Below are 20,738 nucleotides of genomic sequence, written 5' to 3'. Positions count from 1 at the left end.
CTCTTTGGCTAGCAGATTTGTCTTTCATAACGGACATAAGGGAAAAACTAAATTATCTAAACTTGGAGCTGCAGGGAAAGGACAAACATAAAGCAAAAATGATAGAGGCTGTTAACTCGTTCAGAGCTAAGCTAGTTTTGTGGATATCTCATTTGAAAATGAAGTCTCTTTTGCATTTTCCAAACATGAAAAAATGGATAAATGACAGTGAAATTGACATTTGTCATCAACCTCTAATTGCTTAAAGATCAATTTAATAGCAGCAATTTAATATCATCGAGCCTTTGATAACTTTTTTGTTAATCCTTTTACCAACCAAATAAACGTAATAGCAACATACATTTCAGAATTTCTTCAAGTAAAGCGAGAAGAATTGGATATATAAATTTTGGATCTCCATTGGATGACATTATCCTCAAAACTATTATATCACATGAGAAATTCTGGAATATATTTGAAGGACTAAATTCCATTCTTAAAAATAGCATTATATTCTCCCAATTATGTAGCGCTGGTCAGCGAAATGCCATGCGAAACACCACATGCCACTGTATTTTATAAATAATTTTTATACTTCGCATGTTTTGAAAGCAATTTAGTAATCATTTATTTTACACAAAAATATTAATTGCATTCATATGTTAAATTATGTTTTGAAATTTAATTTTTTTGTGTACTATATGTAGTGTGTATTATTACCTATGTCTACCAACTATAAATTTATTTTGAAAAAATAAATGGTGCCCACCATTCGACCGATATTCTGGTGTTTGCACTTAGGTACAAAAAGGTTGGGGACCACTGCGTTAGAGAATGACATAAAAACCAATTACTCTTTTAAATTTACGTTTAAATTTTTCTTTTTTTACTTAATGTGCTTCATGTGCCTTCTGTAATTTTGAAAACCAGAATGTTTCGATAAACCGTAGCCATATCAATGCAAAATGTAACAAATCAATGGTTTAAGTATCGTATGTTTTGTTTTTATATCCCCAAATAAAGTTTTTTTTTTTTTTTTTTTTTTTTTAATCAGAAATGTCATTACCATAGAGTATGATAATTCTAACAGATTTTTTTTCGCCGAGTAGAAATAACTGTTCCGAATTTTTTCTTTCACAAAAAGAAGATTTTTTGTTGTCATAATGCTCTAAACTAACAAAGAAATAATTTATATAACAATAACATGAGGTATTTAAGAATGATGGAAATTGTATAATTATCTTTCTAAGTAGAACTTTTATATGCCTCGCTATGCGGAAGTATTTTCAAAACTTCTCTTAGCACATATTTTTTTGTGAAAAGTGCATATTCATTCTGGCGAGGATTTTCCTAATTATGTCCTTTAGAATACTCTTTTGGGTAATTCTTCAAACAATTCTGTCAGAAAAATATCTTTTTCGCTGCTGGAGATCATTTCCAAGTGAGGATTTTAGGTTAAACCAATTGAAGGTTTACCTGCAATGCTTTACCCGCTATCTAAACAAAAAGCCTGTCCCTTTCACAACTTAACCTAGCCTACTTAGTCTCTGATTGAGAATTTTGTTGACTCGTCAAATAGTTAATAGAACGCTTAAAGTGACAGCCGGTCTGAACAAGCTTTTAAGAATAATTAATAAAAAAATAAAAGAATTTGCTTTTAATCTGAAGGTTACATGCTATGCTACTTATTACAAACATGATGGAATTTTAAAACAAACGATAATTGACCTTAAACGTCCATCTGATGAAGCAATCGAAATATTTACTTAGAAGAAAAAAATATTTTTTAAAGTACGATTTTTCAATTCGTATGTTTGTTTTACTGAGTAAGAGTTTAAATATTCTTTAAAAAAAAGAAAATGCATTATAATGCTTTTCTTACGATTTTGTTTTTATTATTATAATTTTATTTATGTTTTTTTACGTATGGCAAATGGAAAGTTAAGAATTTAAATTAAAAGCTGAACTAATTAATAACTTTTATAAATTAAGAAAAACTTATCGTAGGATTTAATTGATGTTCTTTGATTTCATCATTTAAATCATGAAAGATAATTATTGAAACTAAAGAATAAAATTATTGAAATTTAAAATTGCAGATCATAAATATTTTGCTGAAAAATATGAATGCGAAACACATCCTAGACTTGAAAAAATAATAAAAATATTTTAGTTTAAAGAAACTTTATCAGTTATAACTTAACAAGTTAACTAGCCCCCTTTGGTGACCAGTTTTGTTTCTTTTCAAAGTTATCTTGTACAACGGTTGTCTTGTACAACTTTAATGGTTAGTAAACCGAATGCACCGAAAAACTATACTTAAATATTCTATTTATTCAATCCCTCCTCCATTCCTAACACCTTTATTAGATCTAAACCAAAGTTTTTCACTGTCTGCGAGTTGCTAGTGGCTTTGCTCGCGCAGAAGGAATTTAATTTCAATTTTAACTACAAGACATGTCAGCGATATTGTCATCAAAGTTCTTTATTCTTTGAATATTAATAATAATTTAATATTTTTCCGGAAGCCATTATTTCATTGCTTCAATATGTATACATATATACATATATATATTAACTCAAAATTAGATAGTATTAAGGATAAGAAAGAAAAGTCCCGTAGCTAAGGTCTAAGACACCTGGATTAATTTCCAAAGAAGTAAGTCCATCTAATTCTTCGATCTGAAAGTACTACTTTAATTTGCAAGGGTATATATGTAATTTAATAAATTACTTTGTGTAGAGCATCTTCAGATTTCAGCAGTAAATTCTCTTCAAAAATAATTTGTGCATCATATTAAGCTTGAGCTAATTTTTCATGTGAAATTTTAATGCTTTCTAAATTAGCCCAATTATATTAAACGGCATAAAGGTTTCAAAAAGGAAAAAAAAAATCCGATTTACTAAACCACTGCTGTTGAAAGAAAAGACGAAAGAAAACGGAGGAACCAGAAATGCAGTACTCATTTTCTCCCCCCCCCCTCCCCTCAAAAAAGTAGGATGATTGCTTGTGATGGAAGGATGAAAAATCTTTACAAGAATTATTTTATTTAGTAATGGGTGTGTCCCATATAGTTCACAGCAAAAATACTTTTATCGTCAACATGCTTTAATTATTTGAAATTATTATTCAGAACAGTTTTAATATTTTACTGGTGAATCTCCTCACTTAAAAGAGGGACATGCCAAATATCAACATTAACAAAAAAGAATTGCAATTACTTATTACTTCTGTTTTAGTTTCTCAAAGAGAATGATCTTTGCATGGTCTTTGCGACCGTTCCAAAACCCAATATTACTGTAATAGTCCAACAATAAATTTTTATGAATCTAATAAAGTAGAATGTGGCCCAAATCCATCAGTAAATTTTCATTCCTTCTTTGTTATATAAAATATATAAAATAATGCAATTTATAAAATAAAATATATTCTGCATTTCAAAAGTAAAATTTTCTACAAAGTTTTTAAAAAAAAATGTATTCAGTGACTTTCTGATTTCATCGCTAAGAGAAGAAATGCATTTCTCGATAAGGAAGCATCCAATAAACAATGGGCATTATTATTTATTAATACTGCACCCTTACACATTTAAATTTTGCGGCCATACAATTGCTGTTATTTTTTAATGTGGAATATTTAATTGAAATTATTAAAAAATATATTTTTTTGATGAAAAATTAATTTGAAAGCATATATAAATTAAAAAATATAAATAACGCTAATTTTTTTTAATTTACGCTATAATTTTTTTTAAAATTAAGCGTTATAATTGTTAAAGTAAAATTTATAATGTCTTTCAAGAGTGCTCTAAATATTACCGGCTATACTATACTACTACTTCAATCATTATACTTTCGGAGTAAAAAAAAAAATATATATATTGCATGCAGTCTTTTTGTATTAATTTTTAAGACTTTCCTAGCTAATATTTTTTTTATTTTTAAAAAATCACATTTTTTTAAAAAAAATTCTTAGTTATTTATTGTTTAAAAACAATGAAAATTTAAACCTTCTGGGTAATTGAGTAAAATTAAAACTTATTGTATAACTAATTATTTTCATAGAAAAGTTTTAGTTAAAAAGTGAAAGATTTTAAACAAGTTTTTACAATTATGAACTCAATTGTTTTATACTATAACTGCTTTTGTTAATCTTTGATTGTTACTGACTTTAAAATACTCTGGAATGACGAAAAATATGGAACATAATAGTAATTAAAATAATCTATCTATCAACAATTCTGCATTTCTGATCATTATATGTTATTTTAATCTTTCTTCTCTTAACCCTGCTATTTATCCTTTAGAAGTTCTTTTCAAAATGGCTTCCCGACAAAGATCTCAGACACTCCACATATTTATTGTTATTCAGATCTCTGCAGATAGTTTCTTCTTCCAGACATAGGAGGATAAATGCCAAGCGTTTGAGACTAATTACAGCCTTGCCAAATTATAGTGTTTTACTCTAAACTATTTATTTTGCTATTGCCTTCCATATATTTGGTAATAATATAAATTATAGTTAAATTTAGGAATCAAATAATTGTTTTGCGATCATTTATGATGGTCTGCGAGTGTCAATATATATTTTAATTTCATTTTGTTGATTTTTAATCGTGCCTTAGTTTCTCATATGTAGGTTTCAGCGTTCAAACTTTCGTTTAAACTAATTATTTGAAAATTAGACTAATGATATTCATATATTCAGTTAGTTTTTGGTAAGTTTAGTTAATAAGAAAAGGAAGTTTGGTTGTTGTTTTTATGATTTTACACTCCTTTGAAAGTTAAGAAAAAACCATTGCGGTATAGGATTTAAGTAATCATCCTCGACTGAATATAGTTCCTTTTAATTAGCTATCATTCTATATAATTATGCTTTGAAAACAATAAAAAGGCTTTAAAAACTTAAACTCGTTCGACAAAAATTTAATTCGTGCTATTATTTATAAGCAAAGAGAAGATCGTGCTACGTCATTTCAAGAGTTGGCGATGTTGAAATTCGTTCGTGCTGCCAGCTTGGCATCCATTTGGCGTGCACTTAGATGTGTGACGTATCTACCACAACAAAATTATAATTCCAATTCACTAGTATATAAGATATGTTAACTCGATTCTAAGTTGGGGTACCTTTTCACAGATGAAGGTTCATATGGTCGAATAGCTACACACTCCACAGATGCAAATAAGCTCTCTCTACAGGAGATAATGGTTTTTTCTTAATTTGCAACAGAGTATAATTAAATTTCTTCACATATTTTTTCAAGTGCCATTTTGAGTAAACTATTGACAAACTATAGGCTATTGAGACTTTGAAAATACCACACTTTATAGATCACCAGATCTTACATCAAAATGTTTTGCGATATTAAAATTTTCTTTGTGTAAATTGCAAAATTTGAAAATGTTTCAAAAATTGTGAAAATAATTTTATTGGAAATAAGTGGGTTTAATTAATAAACTAACACATTATATAACAGTTTTCCACATCTTCATGCATTGTTTCAGATATTTTTGTATATGATTTAAAGAAATTTGAAAATTTTCCCCCATTTTGTTAGCAAATTTACTAAAAAAAAACATTTGATTGATTATAAGTTTGTGCTCTGATAATAATAGCGCTTTTTTACAAAGCTCCTAAATATTAACATCGTAAATTAAATTATTTTCGGAACCTTTTATGTTGCACTTCTTGATTCGAAAAAACTTTATAAATTGCACAGATTACGATTTCCTGAACAACGATTTTGATAATGCTGCAGTGTTGTTAAAATTATATATTTTTTTTTATTTTCTTCTATTGCTCGAAAACATATTTTAAAAATTTATAAAATTGCTCAAAATCCAATTCATTTTTCAAGTTCTTATGATTTTTAAATCTTATTAAACAATAAATAAATCTAATAATTTAAAGAGAGCTTTATAATATTCCATAATGATATCATCACATTTAATGCCATCATCATACATCTATATACACTACCCTACAATAATAGAAGAGACCCTTTTAGGTTTTAGAAAAAATTTTTATAAATTTCTCAATAATTTCTGAGTTGATTATTTTGTAACTTTAGAGGTGTTTACGTTATGCGATTCATCATACTTAGCAGTAGGGATTAAATCTTTCAAAGGTTTGAGGAACAGCCAATAAATTACGAAAGAAAAGAAGTATTTTTGAACACCCTATGCCACAAAATCAAGCAATTAACTTGTAACTTATATAGATTGTTTTGGCTGTTATTTGCAATAGCTGCATGAAATCTCGTAAACCTAACTTAATTATTTATGGAAATAGAGACATTTTTTCAGAATATTATATTTTTTGTCCTGCGTTTTTTTTTCTATAATTTTTAAAAAAAATAATAAAACTAAAAAAAAAATTTGGATACATATAAACTTAAAAACAAATATTGTTTTAAAATTTGAAAATAATTCGTGAAAAGCTGCTAAAGATACGAGTACTTAAAGTAGTTATTTTTCAATACTGTGCTTGCTCGGAAAAAAGGAAAACTTTTTTCATAATTTTGTAGTTAATTGTATTTGGTAACTAAAGAATAAAGTCCAATTTGAATATCTTAAAAATCTAAAAAGTTTTAAGTAGTTTTCTAAGTAGTTTTTGTGCATTTTAAAAGAAAGCTCAAAATGATGCGGTTTTCCACGAATATCATTTTGTATTATGAAACAAAATTTATCAAATAAAAAAATTAGACCAACAGCTTATTAAAGACGTCATATTATATTTTATTTTATTTCCTTATCCAATCACATCTTGCTGTTCGGTTATTATAGGACAGATAATATAGTTGCAATACTAATATTTTATAGTAATATAGTTGCAATATACTATATTAATATACTTGCTATATTAATATAGTTGCAATACTAATATTTTATAGTAATATAACTGTTTCAATAACGTTTAATATAATATTTTTTAAAGTAAAAAAAGTGGCCAATATAATTAAAAAATGAAGCTTTTAGCATTATGTGTTTTGAAATAAATTTTAGAACAGAATGGAAAGGAAATGGGCTTTGTTTCAAAGCATAAATTATAATTTTAACAGAATAAAAATATATTACTTGAGATATTGAAAGTTTTAGCTGATAACGGGCCTTAGTATATTAACTAAGTCTTCAGATACAATTATTCTTTCCTTGGAAAATTTATATTTTGTGAGAAAACATTATTACACTGCGTTCTTCTTTATAAAATGTATCATTGGCAAGTAAGAGTGTAATGCTTAAATTTGTTACGTTTATTTACTTTTATAGAGTTCCGTGTGAACGCTAGAAAGACGAATTGGGTGAATTTGACCTCTCTCGTTTTCTGTTGCTCTGTAATTCGAAAAATAACTTACTTTTAGAATTGAGTATTTCTGACTTATCATAACTTATCCAATTTGAATGCTTATTTAATCACTCATGTGTTAGGCTTATATAAACGTATATATAAAACCTTATGCATAAAATGACGGCAAAGGCCAGAATGGTCCCATAGGAATTTTCGTAGTTTTACCAAAACACCAGGTAGTTTTGGTTGTAAGTTATTCTTTGGGATATATAAAGTATCCCTAAAAACCAGAAGTACTTCGATGTATCTATAATTATTATTTATAAAGAAATGGAAACTCAATTATTTAAAAAATGTATATGTATAATTAAAATGTCAGTGTTACGTTTAATCAAATATTTTTGTTAACCAAATCGAATAAAATACCATACAATTTTGATGATTGAAAAGCCCAGATAAAGCAAGTTGCAATTTTAAAAAAAAACTGATTAAATAACGAAGAAAAAGGTCGATTTATTTTACAAATATTTAACAAGAAGTATTACAAAGATTAAATAAATGATGATGCAGAAAAACAAAAGTACAGTATTAAACTTATTCTTGGTTTCATTTCTTTCGTGGCTCGAATACCATCCGCAATCCATTTTCCGCTCGCAAAACAAGTTCATCCGTGATGTGGATTTTGTCTAAGGCATCCAAAGATTTCAAATTGAATTTTCTTAAGACAGTAGCCAACACGGTAATGGCTTCAAAAGTAGCAAACCGTTGTCCTAAAATAAACAAACATATGTTGATTACATGTGATGATAAGAAAGTAGAAATTCTGAACCGTTTACAAGAATAAGACGTTATGTATATTAGGTTCTTCGGTTCATTAGTTGTATTATTATTTTTCACTCGCATTGCATTTTTAACACACAAATATTATGTGATATTACAATCTAGATACATTTTAAAACTTTACATTCAATAAGCGTTTCAATTCAAATTTGAAATTATGTTTCAATTAAAAATTTGTAAACAAAAAATATGTTCTAAATGCCGTTATACTCCTTGTAATTAAAATTGGTGTCTCAAGGTCACATTTCCTACCTTCGTCGCTCTGGTAACCATGTGACAGGCTTTTCATTTACGTGGCAGTTAAGGAGTATCGATAATTCGTAATTGTATATTATTATAATATTATTATAATAATTACGTACTGGCGTGAGGAAAAAGCAAGATTTGTGGATACCATGGTAACGGAAAGGGGGGGGGAATCACGCAACCTTGAAACGTATATTCTATTTACAGAAACCTTAAATCTGTAATAAAAAAAAGTATTATTTAACAGCCAGTATAGCTTTTATGTGTAAAACTTCGCAAAAGTCGGTTTCATGTTTAAATTTATGTGTCAGTGATAAAATTTTAGGTTTTTAAGATGCATAAATACTTGTAAGTTAGTTATAACTAGATAATTTGTTTTGATACACCTGTATTATATAATTAAATCTTAAGAGATTTTAATGCAATGCGTTCTTAAATGCAAACAAGGAGATATTTTGATAAAAATCACAGGTTTTTCATTAAAAAAATTTTTGGAAAAAAAAATTTGCGTCTTAAGGTTATTTATGTATTACTCTGTATTATAACACATTCAATAAATCACCTCTGCAGTTTTGTAGGTATTCTTATCTCAAAGTCATTTCGATGATCCTCTTGCATAAAAGACTAATTTTCATTTATATTGAGCTTTATTTCATCCCTCTAGGCATGAAGTGTTAAAACTAAAGATAAATGTTAAGGTTAAAACGTTAGGTAAAAATAGGTTACTTTATTTAAAAATGATGTTAAATTTCCCGATAATTGTCAATTCTGATCACCAAAATATAGCAGAAAATAGATTATTGTTCAAAATATTATACTGTAGTAAAAATGCATTATTCTTTCCTATATCACTATTTTTTATGAACTTGAACTATCATCTGTTATGCTGTTTTATTTTTTTTCCTTTGCAACATTTTACGAGAAAAATTGTGCCAAATTCAAACTTTGCGTGAATCTTATTATACCCTTTACTTAATTAGCACTAGTTATTATTTTTTTAATTACCAATGCAATTTCTAGGGCCAGCAGAAAAGGGAACATAAGCAAATGGGTGCCTGCCGGTAGAGTTGGCAATCTGAAAACGATCCGGATCGAACTTTTCAGGATTGGGAAAAACATTTGGATCCCGGTGAAGCATGTAAATTAGAATACCACAACTGGTACCTTTTGGAATGAGATGTCCATCTAAAAAGATATAAGCACAATTTTACATAAGATATTTAAAGTAAATTATCAAGGTTTATCAAATCCATAACTTCACAAATTTTATTAAATTATAAAGACATGCAAAATAAGAGAGATATAAAATTAGCTTTAAAGTTAGTTTTATCTCGTTTAGTTAAAATAATTGTTTACAGACGAATTTAAATAATGAAATTTTATCGAATTATTTAGTTTAAGTGTAATTATTTAAATTAGGTAACACATTATAAATCTATTACGGAATGTTTCAGAATAGTTGAACTGTATTGATTTGACGTATGGATAACTATAATGAGTTGCTTTGTTGAAGAAATAAGCTTCAGAAATGGTAGTGTAAAATTTTTGTCATTCGCTTACAAAAATTCTAAAACGTCAGAAAATTAGGCTAACTCTAGCCGAACTATTGTTTCGATTTTGTTTCTGATTTCCACGTTTTATTCTGAATGAATATATCGAGAAGTTTTATTAATCTAACTAATTTTATTTTAATTTTTGTAGAATTTTTGATATTTTCACTATTGACTGCATGAGCCACAGTGGTTCAGGTGAAAAAGCGTGTCGATTGATACGAATTCTGCTATCGACTCGGACCAACCACAGTACTGAAATATCCTCAGTGGTGGACGACTCATCTATTAGAATTCCCTTGTAGTCAGGCTAACCGTGGGAGGTTTTCAGGTCTTTCGTCGCAATGTGGATTTGTCCTCAAATGCGGATTAATTCCATCAAAAAGTTCTCCATGAAGGTTATTTGGTCACAATGCTTAAGGCAGGAGTTCCCTCGTCTTCTGAGTTCAGTTTAAAATTACAAATACTAAGGAGTTGATCATAGCTTGTCGAAAATTAAAAATTGGGTCAGCTGTTCAACGTCAATTATAAAATAATATAAAAAGTATTGATTGCATTAAAAAGATATTTTTTCGTTTTTTTGAATAAAATATCGTTTTCAAGAGACTTTGAAAGTAACAAAGGGTACGAAATATAATTGCTTTTGTAAAAGCTACTTTACAATTAGGAATTGCTTTAATACAAAAATATAATAATTTATATTTTATAACTTATGTTATAAAAGCCAGTGTTTTTGAATTTCATAAAAGTTACTTAAAAAATATTGGACGTTAGTCAAATATAAAAAGAAGACAATCCATTTTTTTTTTTCAGTTTTAAGAAACGCTTTAAATCTTCTCTTAACCAAAGTAATATCTTGTAATAGCGATCCACAGTTTAGTTTGCAATATTTATAACTTTGATGCACATGTCCAAACGATTCATCTAACATCACGTGTTTTTTGCATTGCGTGAATCAGTCAGTAATCAAAACAATACTTTAAAAGCACCGTTTTTGAATTACTTGCCGTTCAGTTAGTGCGATAGGTTAGAGTCTTCAGCTACAATGACTTTGGCCGGGTTCTATTCAGCGTATTAAACATTTGTTGCCTTAACAAATTAAATTTTCGACATACGTGATTTTACGTTCCAGAATTCACTTTATTGTATTGTCCCAGGTAGTCTTAAAACCGGAAACATATACGCATAGTTGAAGAGCGTGCTCCCGAGGCGATTTTCCAATCCAGCAGCTTTTAACGACCGGCTCTTCTGTTAAGCATTTTCTTAAATAAATTTTTAAAAAACGTGATTCTTGACCTTTTTTTTTCTTTTTGTTTCGGAAACAAATTTTAAAAGAATTAAAAACTTGCATTATAATTGGAACCAACTACAGGCAAGAGGAAAATTTTCAAAAAGTAGAGTGAGTCGTTAGAGGTTGCTCGATTGTAAATAAAAGTTCTGGTGCATGGAGGATTACTAGCACCATCTGCCCTCTTATCTAAACTGTGCTAGTACTGTATGTTTATGTGCCAGTGTGTGTGCCACTCTATCGCTAACGATGAATTCCAAACCATTGTTAATAATTAATTTGTCTATCTTTAGCTCTAATTTGAAAAAATGAACGATAAAAAGATTTGAAAAAAGATTGACGAAAATTTGTTTAATAAAATGAATCAGATTAGTTTTACAAGCATCCTCTAAGTGATTATTTCCCTAAAATACGAGATTTTGTGTGTTTTTAATGAAAAAAATTCGAAAGAAAAAACAGGAAATTAAGGAGTGTTAAAGTAGTGTATTATTTTTATGATGATATTTAACCCTAACTTTACCACAACAAGTCAAACGATATTTTTTCTTTAACGAACTGATAACTCAAATTCGTTCTTTTTCCTTTCTTATTCTTTCTAGAGCACAGCCCTATTTCGAGAGATCCACTCTTCAAGACCAGTTTTTTCTCTTTCACCAACTAGTCGGAATCTTCGTAATTATAGATTATATTCATTTGAATTTTTTATACTTCGGACGAGTAAAAAAGAATAATAGTGATTGCATATGTGTGTGAGCTTTCAGGGCAATGATGGATGGGAAAGTGACATTCATTACATTTATGAATCGGCCCATCAGATAAAGCCCTGATTTCAGATGATATGGTGTATTTTGAATGTGTTAGGTAAGGACAGTTACTTTTTTGTCATTAGTATAAAATTAAATGTTTTCAATCTAATAAATGTCGATAGTTTTGATGAGAGGGAGAAAGAATAAAAAAGTTGTGTTCGTTTCTTGATTCTTTTCAAAATAATGTAATGAAACCATGATGTTATTTTGATTTCAAAAAGAGAAATAATTAGTTTTTATGCTTCTTTGCAGAACTATTATTAGATAAATTTCATTTGGTGAATTAAATAGTAAGGAATTAATTGTATAGAATTAAAGATATGGATAAGAGTAAAAGATTTTGAATAATTTTTTTATTTTAGATAGTTATATGTAAGGATATTACGATGCTCTGGTAGAACGTTATAAAAATAAATGTAAATCTTTTTGAAAATAATTTTTATATGAAGTTAAACTCAATAATATTTTTTTGTAATTGATAAAAAGAATGATATTGAATTTTCATTACTTTTACTAAATACGAAATAAAGTTACTCTAAAAAACTTTTTTTTTAAGGAGCTTAAATGTTTAAATTTTCAATACATAAAACGTAAAAAAATGTATGACTTTCAAATTTTTTAAATGCAAAAATTAAAGCTTTTTTTTCTTCTTAAAATTGCTTTATAATAAATACTAACTAGCTTATACTTCTAATAAGAAATGATGTAAAACTCATTTGTCGACTCACTTTTTTTAAGATACAAATTCTTAAAATGTAATTATGTGCTTCAAAAAGACAATTTTAATTATTGAAGATTAAACATTAAACAATTTTTTTAAACTAAATGGCTTTTCTCTGTTGATTTTTTTGAAAATAACAGTCTTTGTATTGTAATATTTTAATGTTCTAAAGTTTTGATATTGAATTAAAACAGAAAGCGAAAGGATAAAGAAGAGCTCGTTTTAATTATAATAAACATTATCTCGTTTACAGTACTGATAAAAATTTCTGTAAAATTCATTTTGTCTACTCATTTTTTTTTATCTTTTGTATAATTTTTTAATATTAATTTTTATTTTAGTTTTTCATCTTTTGTATAAAACTAAATGACTTTTCTCTGTTAATTTTTTTTTTGAAAATTTAACAGAGTTTTGATATTTAATTAGTTTTGATGAGATAATTAGTTTTGATATTTAATTAAAACAGAAAGCGAAAGGATAAAGAAGAGCTCGTTTTAGTTAGAATAAACATTATCTCGTTTACAGTACTGATAAAAATTTCTGTAAAACTCATTTTGTCGACTCATTTCGTATAATTTTTTAATATTATTTTTTATCTTATTTTTTTCATCCTTTGTATAATTTCTTAATGTTATTTTTTATCTCATTTTTTTTATCTTTTAATCTTAAAAATTATTTCGTTATTATTAAATTAAAAATTATTCTTATTATGTTTTTTTTCTGATTTAGTATTTTGATATTTTGCAGAAATTTCTTAAGCTTCAATTTTCTTTTTAAATCTAACACTATTTCTTTGAAAATAATTTTAAATTACTTTTGTTGTTTTTTTAATACTGGATACAAAGAAGGATAGCTTAAATTCTATTTATTTTTTAGTAAAAAACTAAAATTTTTGCTTATTAAAAAATATTTAAAACATTCAGAAAACAAGAATATTTGAAATAACGTCTGTTATTTGCCCCATTGAAAATTTTTAAAGGATAGAGTATTTTAAAAAATAGAGTAAATTTTCGTCAAATATATTGAAAAAATATAAGACAGTCTCGCTTCGAAAGATTTTCAGATAAGGAAAGAAGTTTAAATTTTTTTCAAAACAACTTTAGGCATTTCTTAAAGGCATTGAGAAACCAGTAATTATAGCTAAATAAATTCAAACCTTTAATGTTTAATATAAAGAACAAACATTTCGATGTATTTTATTTACAAATGGAGCATATCTTAACAAATAAAAAACTAACTGACCCGAGGATACGCCTAAGCGAGTTTTAAATGCTTAAGTAAAAACAAATCTAAACTACCATTTTTTTTCAGCAAAAGCACTTAAAATATACTTAAACAAATCTAATTTAAAAGTTTGTAGGCATTTATGTTTTTTTTAAAAAGTTATTTAGGTTGAATAGTTTCTTTTTTATCCACTTACCAATAAATGTGTCCTCTTCTAAATCTCTTGCAATAAATGGTGTGGGTGGGTATAGCCTCCTAGTTTCCTACAGACAGAAAAATAAAAGTAAACGTAATTGAATTAAAAGTCTGGAAATAATTTACTTACTATGGTGTTTCAAAAACAAAATACTGTATTTATTTCAATAGTTTGGGTACCGAAGAAAAAATCTGGTAAAATATCAGCACTGTTTGATAGTGACATTTCTGATAAAATTACTGTACTGAATGGTAATGTGACACTTTGAGTAAAAAATAAAAATAAAATATGTGGTTTTTAAACCATTTCTTTGGAAATTTTTCCGTTCATATGGTAATGGTTTACCAGGAATTCTGGTTTGCAAAATTATAGTTTTTATTCACCCATTTAGTAAAAAATACAAAACTGAAAAGTAAACTTAACAAGAATAAACGGCTTTTCCACCATGCCTTAAATCAGTGCCTCTCAACCTATTTAAATTAGAGGCACTGATATTACACTTAACATTAGATAGTTTGAACCATGGCCTAATGAGAGGGAGGGGTGAACGTTGATTGCTTATTTTTCAGAAGGTTTCAATTTAATAATTTTAGCTTAATTATTTTTAAACATGCCTTCAAAACAAAATAATGTTGCATTTTCAGTATAATGCGGATATAGATGACGTCTCACTGCTGCCAGTTATACTTTCATCCAGATAAAATCATGTAAACCAGTGAGAAAGTTGCTTAAAATATTTTTAAGCTGACTATGCACTTAAAATAGTAAGACATTGAATTTGTTTTACTTACATGATGTTAAATTATCACAGATATTTTAAAAATTGCAAATAGTGTTTGTTCATTATGAATGCAATTTTTAAACATATTATGAAATAATAATAAACTTACACAACTGTTATTTTCACACAGTTTTGAAAATAACTTATTTTTCATTTAAAACAACTTTCTTGAACAATTAAAAATTATGTAACTTTCAATTTTTGAAAATCTGCAAGAATACATTTTTATAGAGTTGCTGTATTTTTTTTCGCACTACGAAATTTTTTTTAAATAAACGAGATTGAGAGAAAAAGCGAAATTACATGTTGCCAGATATAAATCTTAACATAGTGAAACTTTTGAAAATAATAAAAACCTAATAATTCGCTATAAAAACCGTTGCCTTTTTGGTATTTAAAAGTCTCTTCAACGATTAATTTTTCTCATTTAATTTTTCTTATTAAATCAAACAATATGCATCCCTTGGGTTATTTTTTTTTCAAGTATAGATTGTTTTTAAAACCTAGGTATTTTTCTATTTCGCTACTACGAGTATTAACATACTTACAAAATGATATTACATAAAACTTGAATAATTTTGCATTTTAAAACCAAAATATTCAGTGTTTTTGTGGAAAATATTTAGGAAGAAATAAACTATGATGATTTATAAGCACTACAAGAGTTTGCGAACAGTGGGCAAAGCCTTCCAGTTTTAATGAAAAATACACCATTAATTGGTAAACTATGTCTCATAAATATATGAAGTATATAAAGCTATAAATATTTTGGTAATAACTAATAAGGGTTACTTATTTGCTTTCAAGTACTTGTTATAGATACATCATATGAAAACTATCGGAATATCCAATTTATAACTTCACAATTAGTAAGCTTTCTAAAGTTTCTTTTTATTCTGGTACTGTTAACTTATTGAAAACTTACTTTCAAAACATGATCTAGGTATCTGAGTTCTTTTATGTCATCCAATGTAATTGGCCTGTCGACATCATCTCCTAAAACATCATCGATTTCTTGCTGAGCTTTTTTCTGAATCTCTGGGTGAAGACCAAGCAAATAAAAAGCAAAGCTTAATCCTGAAGATGTAGTATCATGTCCCTAAAAAAACAATTTTTTTTACAAAAAAAGAAAAAAAAAAGAACAGAAGACAAATAAAGAAAAACTTTACATGCATGCTTTTGTTTGTAAATTACAAACATGTCAAATTAAAATATCTCTTTTAAATTTGATTTCTTTAAAAAAGATTTAGACCGCACTTTTTTTATACAAGTATAAAGATCAATATCAAGAAACACATCGTGTTTATTATTTCATATTGATCGTATTATTTCATATCGTGTTCATTATTTTCATTTTGACTAACTTAAATATATTTTTTCATAACGATTCCTTGAGTAAATGTGAAAAATAATAAAAATAAGGCATTTTTTTTCAATTTGAAGAATGTAGGTTTGATTTTATTAATCTTAAACTTTTTCTTATAAATTATTGAGAATAAGTATGTGTCCAAAACAGCAAAGCACATGAGTAATTGCAACTAACTTTTTAAAATAATTTACTCAAATCAATTCAGTCTTTTATATGATGATAATGTATGTTGTCGTAATTAAAACAAAATAAATAGCATGAACTAAAGGGGAAAAAAACAGTAAAAAAGTGTGATCAATAATTATCGCATCACAAATTAAACGATAAATGTCTTTTTTTCGTTTGTAAAGTGATTTAGCTATTCCCTGATTCGTTAATACACTGCGTCATTTTTTTGCAGATTTACTTATTTCTCGGTCATATCTTCTTTACTAATTCTCTACATCAAGAATCATTTTCTGCAAAAAGTACCCTAGCAAAATATGTTTAAAATCAAAAAATATCTGGTAAATTTAACCTTTTGCTTGACTATAATATTTCTGAATAGAATAGACGTCTCAAGGTTAAGATTTTCCCATTCTCCACACTTTTTCCATTTTAGTTGTCGTGGTTTTGAGAAATGTTTTTTTTTCTTCCCAATCCACGTTATTCCAATTTCTTACTGAAACTGACTACTAACTTATTGTATCAATACATGTCACAATTTACTTACAAGGACGTTGTCTGGAATAAAGTACACTATCTCGTGAACTTAACATAGATCATGAGCCTATAAAAATTTTACATTTCTCTCGTAGACCAAATGTAAGAGTAATGGAATATTTGTTAATTAGCTATCCGTGTTAACTTAAAGATTAATGCTACTGGGAAGGAAAATAAAATGAATATCCAGTGCTAGTGAACCAAATGACTTGGTTATTGACTAAACTTATACATGTTTTCAAAAATTTAATAAATATGTTATTATTTGATTAATGAGTCTGTATAATTAAATATCAACTCATGATTTGAATAAAACAATGTTTAATCCTTTGGACGCAGAGGAGACAACGGTGTGTATTTTGTATAGTTTTAAGTATTTTGTATATTTTTTGACTGTACGCTATTAACAGTTTTTCAATAGCGCTAAGCAATAATCTTAATACTAAGAATAAAAATACTTTAAAACATATTTTATCACTATAAATAGATACTTGTACCAAGAGCAATTACAAGTAATAGAATGTAATTAAATATTTTAAGCATTCCAATAGCACTAAGCTCTAATCCACAGTTCCAAGAATGTAGATACTTTGAAATATATTTAAAAATACTATAAATAGGTACTTGTACTAACAAAAAATATAATGTAATTGTATGTTATTAAAAATTTTAAGCATTCCAACAGCCCTAAGTACCAATCTACAGTTCTGTATTCATTATATACGCTGCAATTACAGCAAATATAATGCATATTATTAACAATTTTAGTGATTAGAATTGCACTAGGTACTAATCAACAGATCTAAAAATGCAAATGCTTTAAAATATATTTTAAAGCATTATAAATGGATGCTTGTACTCACAGAAAATATAATGTCATTGCATGTTATAAACAAATTTAGGCATTCTAATAGCACTAATCTAGAACACTAAGAATGTGGATACTTTACAACATATTTTAAAACACCATAAATAGATACTTATACTAACAGCAAACATAAAATTGTCAACTTCTTCAGCAACATCTTCCAAAGTGAAAGTGGCATCCTTGAGATGCAGATCGAGCAACGTATCAAGCAAAGCCAAGCGTCTTTTACTTTTTTGACCGTATACAACATTACTGTTGGACTCATCTTCGACTAAAGTTTCTCTCTCTTTTAAAATTTCAGCTTTGCGTTCAGCTATCACCTAAAAAATACACTTAGATCATTTCTCTCTATATTAAAAAACAAAATGGTAAAGGCCGTCAACCGTTGTTTCGGGTGTTCACTTAACGTTATTTCTTTTCACAAAAATGTGATGTCACAATCCCTCTATATAATGAAGTCTGCAAAATGAAGGACATTCTTTGTAACTGTATGAGTACTTAAAACTATTGGTTCTGAGTAACTAATAAATGTTTTGTTAGTTGGTGGAATATTGGTTGCTTTCCTTTTGCCTAAGAAATATGAAAGTTGTTTTGTTGACGGATGGAAATCCGTCTGTTCATTATTACTAGTGTGTTTTACTTTAACCATCTTTGCTCCTCCTTCATTTAAAAGGAACAATGTATGTTCAAAGGATGTAATATTGTCGAAAAAGGAACAATGTTAAAAAGTAGTATCGTAGTGTGAGTAGAATAAGGTGAAGGTGTTTAAAGCTTACAAAAGAATATACAGCTTTGAAAGCATTATCGAAAATCAATGAAATCCGTTAAGGCTTCAGTTTATTTATTTAAAATAGTTTACTTTATTTTTTATTTTTTTAAAGAAAAGCAACAGGGTACCATTCTCTGGGTAAATAGTTCAAGAGAAGTAATCTATTTGCAAAAATAATTGTAAAATTGTAAATTTTTCATTAATCCAATGGAACAACAAGTTAATTGAAAATCGATTATGATATTTACCTTGGTAAGCTTTTCTTCAAAAATCTTCTTCCAAACGCTTTTTGAAGCTTATTAAAAGTCAAAATTTTCTTAAGCCCATCATTGCTTTTGTAATAAAAAAGATGTCATGTTCAGGGGGATAGGGGCCATTTTCCAAAAAAAAAAAATGCTTAAAGTTATTTTAACTACCGAAATACTTCAGTAAAGTAGACGAATATCTTATAAACATTTAACTCTGAATGATTTAACAAGGTAAAGATGTTGTGATTTAGATGGATAGCATTCGCGCTTCCATGTTCGTTTCAAAGGTGCCTGTCGTCTTGGATTAAATTTCAATGATGCTAATCTCTAAGAGAAAGCTCGATTTTCAAAGCTTATTGATGGGAATAAATTAAAATGGTGTTACAATTTCCGAATATTGCTATTATTTGAAGTTGATCCAGTATCAATTATTTTAATCACTTGAGGAACGCATTTTTATTAGTGCATTATCACAGCATCTTGTTCCCTACCTTAAGAATGTTAGATCATGATTGGATAATGCGAAATCTATTTACTATATTTCTTCGTAGAGAAAACACATTTCCGCATGATTCTCAGTGGACTCTTCTGATGCGGTTGAAAGCTGACTAAAATCTGCAGCAATCAGAAAACAGAGCAGAAAAATGAATCCATAAATCTGTTAATGACAAAATAATTCCCTTCGAAACATTTCGTTTTCTCCTGCGATTTTATATATCTTCGCATTCTGTGGAAAGGTATTGTAACTCTTGTCTTGTAATCTCTCAGGAAAAACATTAAAGAGTGCTGCTGGTTACTAAAATTCTTCTCGAGAGGGATTTTTGTAATCAGCACTTCCATTACTTTTTTTTTCTTCTGACTCTTTTATTTCTCTCGAAAAGGAAAAAGAATCGAAAGCAAAGAAGGGAAGTTTTGCTTGTTGATTGGTGCTTGCAACAAGAAAATCTGTCTTTCTGTTTAATATGACCAATAATGTTTGTTTTTATGAATCATATAACAATAAGTAAAGTACGTTGTTTATATAACAATAGACCCTTGCTATATAACAATAAAAATCTCTAATAAGATTTAATGTTAACAATTAAAATATTAATCATGTTTTAAGCTTTATAATAATTAATTTTAAATTGTTGCATAAATACTGAAATTTATCTTGGAAAAAAAACTGTAAAGCAGCTAAAATTGTTAATACTTAAGTGAACTAATTGAAACATGAAAATCTCTCTTTCTGTCTAATATGACCAATAATGTTTGTGTTTATGAATCATATATAATAAGTAAAGCACGTTGTTTATATAACAATTGACCCTTGCGATATAACAATCATGTTTTAAACTTCATAATAATTTATTTTAAATTGTTTACATAAATAGTGAAATGTATCCCGAAAAAAAAAAGTTAATTAGCTAAAATTGTTAATACTTAAATGAACTAATAAAAACAGGAAAAATCTCTCTTTCTGTCTAATATGACCAATAATGTTTGTTTTCATGAATCATATAACAATAAGTAAAGTGCGTTGTTTATATAACAATAGACCCTTGCGATATAACAATTAAAATCCTTAATAAGATTCAATGTTAACAATTAAAATATTAATCACGTTTTAAGCTTCATAATAATTAATTTCAAATTGCTTGCATAGATACTGAAATTTATCCAGAAAAAAAACTGTAAAGCATCTAAAATTGTCAATACTTAAGTGAACTAATTGAAACAGGAAAATCTCTCTTTTTGTCTAATATGATCATTAATGTTCGTTTTTAAGATACATATAGTTTTTGAAACGTAACAATAGAATATTTTACCAGAGAATATCTGAATGCAAAACATTTTTTGTTTGTAAATAGAAGTTAAAAAGCA

The 20,738-nt window shown here is 27.3% G+C and overlaps 1 protein-coding gene and 1 long non-coding RNA gene across 2 annotated transcripts in view; one reads left to right on the top strand and one right to left on the bottom strand.

The window, feature by feature from the left end:
• Positions 1-7,760: 7,760 nt before the first annotated feature.
• The window catches only part of LOC107441954 (cytochrome P450 4c3), a 28,427-nt gene continuing 15,449 nt past the window's right edge, over positions 7,761-20,738 (bottom strand). Inside the window, exons 7-11 of the mRNA XM_016055373.3 lie at positions 17,981-18,178; positions 15,845-16,018; positions 14,139-14,205; positions 9,359-9,538; positions 7,761-8,037 (exon numbers count right to left, since the gene is read on the bottom strand). Coding sequence (XP_015910859.2) covers positions 7,874-8,037; positions 9,359-9,538; positions 14,139-14,205; positions 15,845-16,018; positions 17,981-18,178 — 783 coding nt within the window. The 3' untranslated portion in view covers positions 7,761-7,873. The remainder of the gene's footprint in view (positions 8,038-9,358; positions 9,539-14,138; positions 14,206-15,844; positions 16,019-17,980; positions 18,179-20,738) is intronic.
• The window catches only part of LOC139425706 (uncharacterized), a 150,275-nt gene continuing 141,449 nt past the window's right edge, over positions 11,913-20,738 (top strand). Inside the window, exon 1 of the long non-coding RNA XR_011636859.1 lies at positions 11,913-12,052. This is a non-coding gene — a long non-coding RNA (uncharacterized lncRNA). The remainder of the gene's footprint in view (positions 12,053-20,738) is intronic.

The sequence above is a fragment of the Parasteatoda tepidariorum genome, chromosome 5 (genome assembly GCF_043381705.1).
Source record: "Parasteatoda tepidariorum isolate YZ-2023 chromosome 5, CAS_Ptep_4.0, whole genome shotgun sequence".
Classification (NCBI taxonomy): Eukaryota; Metazoa; Arthropoda; class Arachnida; order Araneae; family Theridiidae; genus Parasteatoda; species Parasteatoda tepidariorum.
Note: the sequence above shows the minus strand (reverse complement) of the source record. Positions and strands in the feature narration are given on the sequence as shown.